The 13,634-nt window shown below is 41.3% G+C and overlaps 1 protein-coding gene across 8 annotated transcripts in view; it reads right to left on the bottom strand.

The window, feature by feature from the left end:
• The window catches only part of LOC148321731 (uncharacterized), a 42,002-nt gene that overhangs the window by 27,773 nt on the left and 595 nt on the right, over positions 1-13,634 (bottom strand). For 4 of the 8 annotated variants that reach the window (XM_088318517.1, XM_088318515.1, XM_088318516.1 and 1 more), the window contains exons 1-12: positions 12,096-12,807; positions 11,825-11,940; positions 3,698-5,796; positions 3,197-3,317; positions 2,935-3,110; positions 2,723-2,794; positions 2,387-2,613; positions 2,100-2,206; positions 1,852-2,020; positions 1,553-1,589; positions 617-732; positions 488-529 (exon numbers count right to left, since the gene is read on the bottom strand). In XM_088318517.1, the coding sequence (XP_088174643.1) occupies positions 488-529; positions 617-732; positions 1,553-1,589; positions 1,852-1,902 (246 nt within the window). In that variant the 5' untranslated portion in view covers positions 1,903-2,020; positions 2,100-2,206; positions 2,387-2,613; ... (4 more) ...; positions 11,825-11,940; positions 12,096-12,807. Of the gene's footprint in view, positions 1-487; positions 530-616; positions 733-1,552; positions 1,590-1,851; positions 2,021-2,099; positions 2,207-2,386; positions 2,614-2,722; positions 2,795-2,934; positions 3,111-3,196; positions 3,318-3,697; positions 5,797-11,824; positions 11,941-12,095; positions 12,808-13,634 lie in introns of those variants that run through there. The other 4 variants (XM_088318513.1, XM_088318512.1, XM_088318514.1 and 1 more) reach the window with 4 other exon arrangements.

The following is a 13,634-nucleotide window of genomic DNA, read 5'->3' as shown; positions in this document are numbered from 1 at the left end:
ACCTGTTCGACCTGTTGCCCTCTGGCAGGCGCTACAGATGCATCAAATCAAGGACCAATAGACTGAGAAACAGTTTCTTTCCGAGAGCCATCTCCATACTGAACTCTCACACACACACGAGACCACCCTAACCTCGCAAAACAGCATTGTGATGTGTTTCTATATGCCCTATTCAGTACTGAATTCCATTGCACTGTCTTCTTTATTTATCTAATTTATATATTTGTCTGTATTATTGTTGTATTATATATACATATATATATATATATATATACATATATACATATATATATATATACATATACATATACATATATATACATATATATATATACATATACATATATATATATATATACATATACATATACATATATATACATACATACACATATATATATATGTATGTATGTGTGTGTGTGCATAAATGTCCATTACACGTAAAAAGGTTCTATGTAATATAATAAATTCTTATTTTTTTACTTGCCTTGTGTTCCATAATGAGGCAGTGCAGGTATGCATCAATGACCTAAATTGAGAGCAAAGGAATGTATCTGCATCATACTGCAAAAATACAATTACGATCAACTGTGATAAAAACAATAGGAGCTTTTACTTTATCTGCCAGCCATTTGGTTCCATGAAGCGTTCTGAATGATGTATCATAAACTTTGAATGTACCGACTACTGCCTCCACACGACCATCGTCATTTGCGGTCCAGAGCCTGTGTACTAAAAGAAAGTTATGATTAAGTTAGAAATTACACTTTAGATGAAACTGTCAAAATAGTTCAAGCCCAACAGGCCAAAGGGGAACTCAAGGCCAACGGGCCAAAACTGAACTCAAACCCAACAGGCGAAAGCTGAACGTCACAAAGCATTCCATGACTTATTTTATGGACCACCGACAACCTTTAAAACTCCCATTCACCAAACAATAACTCTTCAAGGTCAAACATCGGCCAATTTTTACTGGCAAAACCTAGTCATGCAACAGTTAACCAGGTATGATGCCCAAACCAGCAACAGACGACCGAATGGTCAAGAACAATTTTTCTTAAAAAAGGTCACCTTTGTCTTGTGTGCTGAATTGTGCAAAGGGCGGATTCTCAGATGGGACTTTAACCGGTGACTGTACCTCTCAACTAGGGGGAACAGTTCGGGGCGTAAATTGAATTACTGAGATTCTGGTTGGTTCATCTTGAACTGGGCTTTGTGTTGAGGCATAGCCTTTCACATCAGGTCTTTTATATGGATAATGTCGTACTGAGTCTTTAAAATCTTCCCATCAGCAATGTCACGCGTTTGCCACATATGCTTTGGATAATATAGGGACCATTGAAATCTGGCTGTAGCCTTCCACCTTTTCTCCCAAGCTTTTGCATATTTAGGAGAAGGACTTCGTCACCAGCCTTGTACAGCACATCTCTGTATTTCTTGTGGACCCTTTTAGCATAAGCTTCCATCTGCTTTTCTTGACTCTTTTTTACATTTTCCTCTACAGACTTCCTCACTTCCTCTTGAGCAACCTTTTGAGAATGATTGAGCTCACCATAATAACCTTCCTCTGGGAGTATGATGGTGGAAATCTGTAATTTTTTAAACAATCATAAAATGAGAATTATCTGAAGCACAGCATGAGACTTTCATTTATTGTCTAATACTATGAATAATTTAAGCAAGTACATGAAAATAAAATAGACTAGGGCTATGTGTATGTCAGAATAGAAAAGAACAAAAGCAACAACCTTTATAATAATATAACACTTACAGTATCTGCTAACTTAAAATAAAATGTCTAACTGATAATTACATCTCTGCGACAGTTGAGAAAGGACTCAAATGACTCACTGGCAATTCAGCAGGAACTTCAGCTGGAAATCGTGCTTCCCTCCCATACATCAGGTGAAATGGTGAATATTTGGTGGTGGTGTGTACTTTGGATCGCGACGAGAACAGGGTGGCATCCAAGTATAAGTCCCAGTCATTCTGCTGCGCATTAACCAATTTCCTCAGGGCTCTAAAAGCAGATATAGTGAAACAAAACATGTGAAATTGTGAAAGGCACAGATATTTGCGATATGAACTGAAAAGCATACCTTTTTATGTTGTCATTGGTCTTTTCATCAAGACCATTGGTCTGCGGATGATATGCTGCTGTGACTACCCTTTCTACCTTCAGGAGTTCACAGAGCCTGCTGTTGAGCTTCAAGACAATTGAAACAAATTTGTAAATAAATCCCTCATACACACATGAAACACAAACCTGGTTGACGAACTGTATATACAACAATCACTCACAAAGGATAAGCATTTAATGTTGGTGTGTTCCTTTATGATCACTGAAGCAGATCCTAAAATATTTTTTTTTTATTAATAGGCTTACTTCATTGACGAACTCTCTGCCTTGGTCTGACAGGATTCTTGCAGGGCACCCATGTCTGTATATTATTTTGCAAATATTCAGACCAACTTCAGCAGCAGATTTCGTTCCCAATGGGTATGCCTCGACCCATTTAGAAAAATAGTCAGTTGCAGTCAGGATGTACTGGAACCCACTGGCAGTCTTTGGAAGCGGTCCAGTAAGATCGATGCCAACGAGCTCCCAGACACCTGATAAAATAAATAAATATACATACATATATACAGCTATACATACATACACAAATAATTTTTGGAAATGTTTACATTGACACTATTGTTTAAGACGATTACAACTCACCTTCATACACTGCAGTGGGAGCGCAACAGTGAGAGGTTTGCCAACTTTTTGGCACTTGTCACATTCCTGGATCTTAGGAAAGATTCATAGCAAAGACAGATATACAAACACGAAAATCTATACACATAGACAAAATCTATATTGCAGTAAATCTGTGTTTATGCATGTTCAAATGTTGCTCAAACAAATCAGAAAGGTATAGTACCACATACCCATTTCTCAATCTCGACAGTCATGCCGTGCCAATAAAATCGGCAACATAAGGCACTGCGTGTTTTAAGGGTGCCAGTGTGCCCTCCAATAGGAGAAGAGTGAAACTCTTCGAAGAGCCTCCTGGACTCCTCTTGAGTTTTAATTGCTCTCCTGGAGCAAAAGAAGAGTTCACCGTCTATGTCAGGAAAAAATAAGAATCTTAACTTTAAATTGCTAATGATCTGAGCTACACGTGGGATTGGTTACAATGAAAATACTGACCTTTTAGAGTGAATTTTGAGGCATACCTTCCTTAGGTTTTGCTTCTTGCTTTTATCATACCCAGGTGGGTATGTTCCAGCAAGAAGAAGATTGTAAACTTCGTCCCACTTCTCCTCCATAACTACAATGACAGTTGCAAACTATTTTCCTTCTGATACAGTTGACATGAATTAACAAGCAAAGTAGGAAACATTAAGGAGCACATACATAACTGCATACTCAGTCAGGCCATATCTGTATAAGGTTTGGAAGTACTAACTTTAAGTGGCTATATTTGGTCATTTTTACTGGATCATTGTTTTTGTTTTCTTTCTAATTAAGTAAAACCACCAACAATGAAACTCAGAATTACTACAAAGAGAACATTTACTGGCGATATCAAACGAGTATGGTATACATAAAGTGAGAAATGTAGGCAACTGAAACACACGCCCAAAGTATTTTGAGACAATGAATACGTCAAATAAGACTAAAATGAAAATGAAAACATTAAGTACTCACCGCCTTTCGCCGCACAATGCAGAGGTAGGAAAAGATGCTGCAAACTTCCAGCGAAATCACTATGGGTAGGACAAAAAGCAACTCACTTCCCCGCGAAATAACAATCCGCGTTATGCGCATCCACGCGCATGCGCACTAGGCATTAGTAGGACGTCTCGATGGGTAGGACATTTTGACAGAACACCGGTCCGACACCATCTTGCCGCGCTTGCGGCCTGTTCTTGATGATTCGCTTCGTCCACACCTGGCGCCAATTGACGTGTAGGCCCGACGTCACGTCCGCCCAAATTGACAAGGCTGCGCCCCAGAGCTATATTATAAAATGCTCCGATCAACAATAAATAACAAAAAACATTTGAAAGCAGATTGTTTTTTTTTTTTTTTTAAATAATAATAAAAATTGTTGCCACATTTTCGTTTTAAAAATGAAAACTGAAAATAAGACTTCAAATTTGTTTTGGATTTGTGTTTCCTAATTAAAAAAATGGAATATTTAATTTTACAATTAAATAACATTTCCTTTGTCAATATAACATGAGAAGAGAACAAAACCAAAAATATACAAAATCAGACATTTTAACAGTATAGAAGCAAATCCATGCACATCCAGAAACTAGGGCAGGCTGAAAGTGCCAAAATAAATACACCATGACATGTTTAAATACAATTGCAGGAATTATTTTTTTCATTCATTCATTCAATTTGGAATTACATAAATTTGATTGAGGGCAAGTTTTACAGATAATAAAAATGCATTTAACACTGCACTATGAAATGATGAAATACAAAAATAATCATTTTAATAAGAATAATCTTTGGTAATTTAATTAATGACATGGACTTATTTAATTCCACTTTTTTAATATATAAAATGTTAATATATTAAATGTTTAAATAATAACACTTATGTAATTATTTAATAGTGCACATATTTAATTATCTGATTTATTTAATTAAATATTTAATGACGTATTTATTTAATTTTGGCACTTTCAGTCCTCCATGAGAACAAACAAATGTCCAGCCGATTATTCATTCTTGTCTCAATACTTTTGTCCGCAATTTTATTTCCACTCCACATCATCTCGCTTCTTATTTTTCTCTTGCAAATGCTCTTATGCAAACAGTGTACGGAGGCGCCGCACATGAAATCATACTGCGTATAATGTGAAAAACACTTTGATGTTTGAAATGAAACAAATCGGCGGAGCTCAAGACGACGACGAAGGATGAGAGAATCATATTTCAGCGCGAGCAGAAATGTGGGATGATGATGAATATTCTCAGCAGCTAATGACTGAGAAGCTGAAGTGTCACATTTACTGTATAGACAGGCAAGGAGGTCTGTTCCAGGATGGAATGAGAATGGAAAAATACAGTTTATTGTCTTTGAAAACAGAAGGTTATTTTAGTGAATGAAAACTCACGGAATAACTAAAACAATTGTAAGAGCCATATTGAGGAATGTTTTCTAATTTGGAATTCATTATTATTATTTAAACATTATTGATATTGATTGCCTAACGAGCCACACGTGAGAGGGTGGTCATGTGACGTGCTGTATAGATAGTGGTCATGTGACGTGCCTGAAACGCACATTCAGAAGGTCGGGTGGTGGGTGACAAAGTTTTCTGACCGACGCCAACCAGCGACTTCAATCCTCGACGCAAGCAGCGACAACCAACAACGACGCTGATCAGCGAACTGTGACAGCCACACCACCGACGCTGGTCAATTGGAAGTTTCGTCGCGTCAGGCGAGTTATTACTCACCCGCTCGTACAGTGGCAAGTAAACCCAAAAGAGTTGGCACTACATAAAGTCAGAAAACTTTGCCTGGAAGCCAGGAAACCCTCGCCAGAAAGACAGAGAACTTACCTGGACATCCGGAAAGCCTTCACCGGATGATCGACACGGATCGGATCCACTGAAGGCGAAAGCAGGTTGAGGAAGTGAGCTGCTAACGTTGCTACGTTAGCCCGCCACCGCACTTCACCGTCACTGCGTCACTCAAGCCAAGTGGAAGTCATTCAGTCAGAGCGGGAGCTCTCGGCTGGTTCATTCATAAATGTTTGAAATCATCTGCTGATAAGATAATTGCTGCACTGCGAAGAATACAAGGACATTAGCACTTGATGTTGGAAAGGTTCGATTATTTGGACATTTGCTGGTGAACGGAGCAGTAGTTAATAAAGATGGCAAACGACCCAGAGAATGAACAGACGCCCGCAGATTTTGGCCAAAAGAGGGCACCAAAGCCCACTGAAAAGGCATTGCAAGAAAAACTGCGTCGCCTGATTGGAAAAAGGAAAAGCAAGCTTGGCAAACTCACAGCGAAAATGAACAAAATAGATGAACTCATGCAAAATAATGAAGATGCATACATAATACAAGACATTTTGCAAGGCGATGTGTGCAACATGCATAAAGAAATAGATGAGGTGAATGATGCCGTAATTCCTTTATTGGATGAGGAATCCAGAAAGGTGGACCAGGAATGGTTCAGTCACAAATTTACTGCATTAAAGGAACATATGCAAGGTTCTTTGGATTGGGTCAGTCACCAGTGTGAAAAAACAAACCGTGGCCCAATTGCACCTTCAGATGTTTCCCTACAAGATGACATAGGGGTGGGCGATAGAGTTTCACAAGTTAATCTACAGGACTGTAGACATAAAATGAAAGGTGAATCAGCCTCAGGTGTGTCAAGAAGATCTTCAAGGAGCTCGGTGTCAGCTGTACGTGCTAAAGAAGCAGCAGAGCATGCAGCTCTCCTAGCAAGATCAGCAGCATTGAAAAGAAGGCAAGCTTTGGAGCTGGAAGAAGCACATTTAAAGGCTAGAAAAGAGACATTGGAAGTTGAAAGTGCGCTTGCAGAGTCTTCAGCGAAATTAAAAGTTTTGGAGTCATATGAAGATGGGATGAACAGCTATGTCTCTCAACGCCAAATAAAGAAAGAAGAGGAACGTGATTATAGTGAACAGCCGTCAGTGAGACGAATAGCAAGGAGCTCTGGTCTTGGATTACACCAGCCAGCTGGTAGCAACCAGAGACAAGTCGCAAGACAAATAAATGACGACAACAACCTCCATCAGGTGCTAGAAAGACAAAATGTCATCACAGAGATGCTTGTTAAACAGCACAACTTGTCAAGCCTACCACAGAAGAAGGTTCTGGTGTTTGAAGTTGACCCGCTAACTTACAAGTCATTAATTAGATCATTTGAACATGCTGTTGAGAGCAAAGCTGATACTTATCAAGACACATTCTACTATCTAGAGCAATATACCAGTGGGGAAGCGCAGGAGCTAGTGCGTAGCTGTGAGCATATGCCATGCGAAAAAGGCTACAGAGAAGCTAGAAGGCTGTTGAAAAAACACTAATGGCAATGAGTTAAAGATTGCAAATGCTTATATGGAGAAGGCATTGAATTGGCCTAACATCAAACAAGAGGATGGTAAAGCGCTTAATGCTTATGCGCTGTTCCTGACTGGCTGTGAGAATACAATGGCAGACTTGGAGTTCATGGAGGAAATGGACAACCCGGCTAATATGCGAGCTGTTCTTTCCAAACTTCCCTATAAAATGCGTGAGAAGTGGAGAGTGACTGCCTTTGATTTTGTAGAGAAGGGGAGAGGACGTGCTAGATTCTCAACCTTGGTCAAGTTCATTGATCGCCAGGCAAAGATCATCACAAGTCCCCTATTTGGTAGTATGTCAGAGCCTCATGCAACAAAGGAAGGAAAGAACAAAAGAGACTATCATTGCAAGAAAAGTAGTCGGCGGGAAAGTAGCAGTTTCGCTACAGGAGTTGAAGCGCCACAAGGAGAAAAGGAACAAAATGTAACGGTCAAGAAAACTGTTAATGTTGCTATGCAGAAGCCTTGTGTCTACTGCCAAAATAGAACAACCACTCCAGAAAAGATTGGATTTTCTGAAATCCAAAGGCCTGTGCTTTGGATGTCTTTTCCCAGGACACCTCAGCAAAGACTGTAAAAAGAGAACATGGTGTCAAATATGTTCGCAAAGACATCCAGATTTGTTGCACATAGAGAAGAAGGAAGACAGGGCGCTCACTGATAAGAAAAAGGACAATGTGGCTACTGAAAGGAGGACAGAGAACTGCTCTGAGAGTGAAGAAATCTCCAACGCATGTGTGTCTCATGAAGCTTGTTCCTATATTGGGGCCGGAAGCAAATGTGCATTAGCGGTCTTGCCCGTCAAGGTCAAATCTAAGAGAAGTGAAAGATATGTGAAAACATATGCCTTTATAGATCCTGGCAGCACCGCAAGCTTTTGCACGGAAGACCTTCTAAGAAAGCTGAAACTCAGGGGCCGAAGAACACAAATTCTTCTCAACACCATGAGCTGTAGCAGGGCAGATGACAATAATGTGTTGAAGACATTTGTCTTGTCAGACTTACAAGTGTGTGGGCTGGAGGAAGACGTATACATCGACCTGCCTAGAGTATTCACCCACAGCTTCATTCCGGTTCAGAAGGAAAGCATTCCCAAACAGGAAGACATTGCATGTTGGCCTTATCTGAAAGATGTGACTCTGCCTCAAATCAATTCTACAATCGGCCTGCTCATAGGCACCAACGTCCCGAAGGCCATGGAGCCATGGCAAGTGATTCATGCTGAAGGAGGTGGTCCCTATGCCGTCAGAACCGCCTTAGGATGGGTAGTAAATGGGCCTCTACGAAGTTTGAAAATGGAGAGCCACACTGAAAAAACCCACACAGTTAATTATCTTTCAGTTGTGGAAATAGAACAGTTGTTAAGACAACAATATGATGCAGATTTGGCTGCCAGGATGGCCGAGTGGTCTAAGGCGCCGCGTTCAGGACCCAGTCTCCCCAGGAGGCCTGGGTTCGAATCTCAAATTTGGCTGCCAGGATGGCCGAGTGGTCTAAGGCGCCGCGTTCAGGACCCAGTCTCCCCAGGAGGCCTGGGTTCGAATCTCGAATTTCCCCATTGTGGGACTAATAAAGGCATTATTATTAGATTTCCCAGAACGCATCTGTGAGGAGAAAGAAGAAATGTCAAGGGAAGACTGCAAGTTCATGACTCTGGTGAACAGTTGTGCTAGACTGGTGGATGGACATTACTGTGTGAGCCTGCCACTAAAAAACGCGGCAGTCAGGATGCCAAACGAGCAGCAGAGCATGCAGCTCTCCTAGCAAGATCAGCAGCATTGAAAAGAAGGCAAGCTTTGGAGCTGGAAGAAGCACATTTAAAGGCTAGAAAAGAGACATTGGAAGTTGAAAGTGCGCTTGCAGAGTCTTCAGCGAAATTAAAAGTTTTGGAGTCATATGAAGATGGGATGAACAGCTATGTCTCTCAACGCCAAATAAAGGAAGAAGAGGAACGTGATTATAGTGAACAGCCGTCAGTGAGACGAATAGCAAGGAGCTCTGGTCTTGGATTACACCAGCCAGCTGGTAGCAACCAGAGACAAGTCGCAAGACAAATAAATGACGACAACAACCTCCATCAGGTGCTAGAAAGACAAAATGTCATCACAGAGATGCTTGTTAAACAGCACAACTTGTCAAGCCTACCACAGAAGAAGGTTCTGGTGTTTGAAGTTGACCCGCTAACTTACAAGTCATTAATTAGATCATTTGAACATGCTGTTGAGAGCAAAGCTGATACTTATCAAGACACGTTCTACTATCTAGAGCAATATACCAGTGGGGAAGCGCAGGAGCTAGTGCGTAGCTGTGAGCATCAGCCTGAAAGGGAAATTGAAACGACACGCAGGTTTCCATAAGGACTACAAGACATTCATGAAGGACGTCATTGATAATGGATATGCTGTCAAGGTTCCCATGAAGCAGTTGCTGCTGCACCTGAGGGAGGAAAGGAAGGTCTTCATGGACAAGATCAAGAGGACTGAGAACCAGCGAAGCCGACAAGAGCAGCTGGTAACAGAGCACATGAAAGGATTTCGGCTGACACTTCAGCCAACCCTGCTCACTATAGAAGACCTAGAAGAGGCTGAGAAAGAGCTGATACAGTTCAGTCAGCAACAAACTTACCCTGAAGAACTGTTTGCCTTACAAAACAGTGGACATTTGAGAAATACTAGTCCAATCTACAAATTGGATGCTTTTCTGCAGGAAGGAATCATGCGGGTAGGCGGACGGCTCTCCAAATTATCAATGCCAGAAGAGATAAAGCACCCCGCGATTCTATGTAGAAGCTCTCCGATTGCCGCTCTCATCTTGCAACACATCCACAAAGAAATAGGACACTGCGGCCGTAACTACATGTTGGCCAAACTGCGCACAAGGTATTGGATACCTCAAGTAAGCTCAGCAATCAGAGGCATCATTTCAAGATGTACTGTCTGCAGACGACTTAACAGTAGAACGGGAGAGCAGAAAATGGCCGATCTGCCATTGGACCGCATCACACCAGATCAGCCTCCATTCACGAACGTAGGAGTGGACTTTTTTGGGCCTTTCGAGGTCAAGAGGGGACGAATCCATGTAAAAAGGTATGGCGTACTGTTTACCTGCCTCACCACAAGGGCCGTCCACATCGAGATTGGACACAGACTCTTGCATAAATGCGCTCCGCCGCTTTATCTGCAGAAGAGGTCAGGTCAAGATCATGCGGTCAGACAATGGGACCAATTTTGTTGCTGCTGAGAGGTAGCTACGTGAGTCCCTTCAAGAATTCAACCAACGACAAATTTCTAATGCAATGATGGAGAAAGGTGTGAAGTGGATCTTCAACCCGCCCGCAGCTTCTCATCATGGTGGTGTGTGGGGAAAGACTGATTCGCACGGTGCGAAAGGTCTTGGATTCAATCGTCAGACAACAGTCACTGGATGATGAGAGACTGTTAACCGTCATGTGTGAGGTGGAGTCTATCATTAACTGCAGACCTCTCACCCTGGCATCAGACGACCCCAGTGATCTTGACGTTTTGACCCCAAACCACTTACTACTTCTGAAGGCACAACCCAACATTCCTCCAGGAATCTTCTCCCGTGATGACCAGTATGCTCGAAGAAGATGGCGGCAGGTGCAATATATTGCAGATCTGTTTTGGACCAGGTGGCTCAAGGAATACCTGCCATTGCTCCAGAATCGGCAAAGGTGGTCGAGACCCAGGAGGAACCTTCAAGAGGGTGATGTTGTCTTGATAGCAGACAACGCCGCACCACGCAACTCCTGGATGATGGGCCGGGTCCTAAAGACCTTGCCTGATGCAAAGGGTGTGGTAAGACGAGTAGTGGTGCAGACGAAGACCAGTCAGCTGGACAGACCAGTGAGTAAGCTCTGCTTGTTTCAAGAGTCAACATGAAGATTAAGGACTCAGACACTGGACTCAATTGATAATTTGATCTTTGATAGTTTAAGTTTATGATAAAGCAATCGTAGTGAAACACTTAAGATTAAGCGTATCTGGTGTTTAATGGCTCTTGAGGTCTTTAGAATTATGTAATTGTTCCGCCCATAGCATAAACAATTAGGGGCTGGAAATGTAAGAGCAATATTGAGGAATGTTTTCTAATTTGGAATTCATTATTATTATTTAAACATTATTGATATTGATTGCCTAACGAGCCACACGTGAGAGGGTGGTCATGTGACGTGCCGTATAGATAGTGGTCATGTGACGTGCCTGAAACGCACATTCAGAAGGTCGGGTGGTGGGTGACAAAGTTTTCTGACCGACGCCAACCAGCGACTTCAATGCACGACAACCAACAACGACGCCAACCAGCGACTTCAATCCTCGACGCAAGCAGCGACAACCAACAACGACGCTGATCAGCGAACTGTGACAGCCACACCACCGACGCTGGTCAATTGGAAGTTTCGTCGCGTCAGGCTAGTTATTACTCACCCGCTCGTACAGTGGCAAGTAAACCCAAAAGAGTTGCCACTACAACAATAATTGAAAAAACATTTCGTTAGCTCGGTCAGCATTTAACAAATGTTTGCAATATGAACTATACTTGTGGAATGTGTGCGTGCATGCATCTTGGTAACACATATCGACCTCATTGTCATTGTTAAAATGTGAAATCTGAAAGATTTCTTGATGGCACTTAAAACAAATATAACACCAACTCTATACATGTACTGTCCAAAATTAATGTCCCACCTTCAGAAAGGATTGTAGTTTTTGGATGAACTTGGCCCGTGGAACCACTTTGGGAAACATGTCATTCACCAGATCATCAGTGAGACATGAAAAACTCTCCTCGTCAATTTCTTCCTCTGAAAATGAACAAAACTAATATATTATCACACAGTCCTTATACATGACATTATGCTTTTGATAATATACATTTTTAATTGAGATTCAAGCATCACACACGAAGCACTAATACTTAGAATTAAACATGTGTTTTCTCGGCAGTGCATATACTCACTGCAGTCTTGTATCATTCAGCGTTTCACCCAGGTTTACTGGTTTGGAAATCAGCGCAGGGTATCCTATGAAGCAGGCGTCTGTCCTCCTCCAAAACAAGCAGCTTGACCACGCCGACATTGCACTGCAGTCAGGCCATCCTCCACTCGCAAAGACGAAATCAAGCCAGCCGCCACTCTTATTTTCAATACTGTGCAACACGGTGCATTACGGTAATACGGTCATGCGCCGAAAGCCCTTGTTAATGGCCACCTTCAAAGTAAAAGCGATGAAACTCAAGTATGGGGGAATGCAAACTGACTCAGAATTGCACCAAGAAATGTTATGAATCGAGATAGAAAGAGAAATCAATGTTAACTGTGCACCAATGGCTGATAATACAACTGATTTAATAAAAAATAATTAAAAATTAAGTTTTCGTTATCCTGCAACCAGACTATTGCCGAGGCACACGAGGCCACCCAAGGTATCCAACCAAGGTACTTTCATCAAAAATCTGATGTGGCATTTCAAAATAAAAGGCCAAAGAAATATCAATGTTTGACCAATGCACCTGATTTAGAAAATTCATTAAAAATAAAGTTTTCGTTATCCCGCAACCAGACCGGTACTGGGGCACACTAGGCCACCCCAGGTATCCAACCAAGGTACCTTGAATGAAATCTGATGTGGCATTTCAAAATAAAATGAAAAAGAAATCTCAACTTTCGGGTGTAACTGACAAATTTTGATATTTCTTCTTTTATTTATTTTGAAATGCCACATCAGATTTTGATGACAGTACTTTGGTTGGATACCTGGGGTGGCCTAGTGTTCCTCGGCAGTAGTCTGGTTGCGGGATAACGAAAACCGAATTTTTAATGATTTTTCGTAATCGGATGTAAAGGTCAAACATTGATATTTCTCATGCCGTTTATTTTGAAGTTTTAATTATCCCGCAACCAGACTACTGCCAAGGAACAATAGGCCACCCCGGGTATCCAACAAAAGTATTTTCATCAAAATCTGATGTGGCATTTCAAAATAAAAGGCCAAAGAAATATGAATGTTTGACCGTTACACCCGATTTAAAAAATTCATTAAAAATTCAGTTTTTGTTATCCCACAACCATACCGGTACTGAGGCACACTTGGCACCCCTGGGTATCCAACAAAGGTACTTTCATCAAAATCTGATGTGGCATTTCAAAATAAAAGGCCAAAGAAATATCAAAATTTGACCGTTAAACCCGATTTTGAAAAAAATCATAAAAAATTCAGTTTTCGTTATCTCACAACCAGACTACTGCCGAGGCACACTAGGCCACCCCAGGCATCCAACCGAAGTACTTTCATCATAATCTGATGTGGCATTTCAAAATAAAATGCCAAAGAAGTATGAACGTTTGACCTTTACATCCGATTTCGAAAATTCATTAAAAATTAAGTTTTTGTTATCCCGCAACCAGACATGCGCTAGGGTACACTAGGTTATTCAAGGCATCCAACCAAAGTACTTTCATCAAAATCTGATGTGGCATTTAGAAATAAAAGGCATGAA

The sequence above is a fragment of the Idiotropiscis lumnitzeri genome, chromosome 16 (assembly GCF_059441095.1).
Source record: "Idiotropiscis lumnitzeri isolate Australia: NSW breed Sydney's pygmy pipehorse chromosome 16, RoL_Ilum_1.0, whole genome shotgun sequence".
NCBI lineage: Eukaryota > Metazoa > Chordata > Actinopteri > Syngnathiformes > Syngnathidae > Idiotropiscis > Idiotropiscis lumnitzeri.
This window is presented reverse-complemented; position numbering and strand designations above follow the sequence as displayed.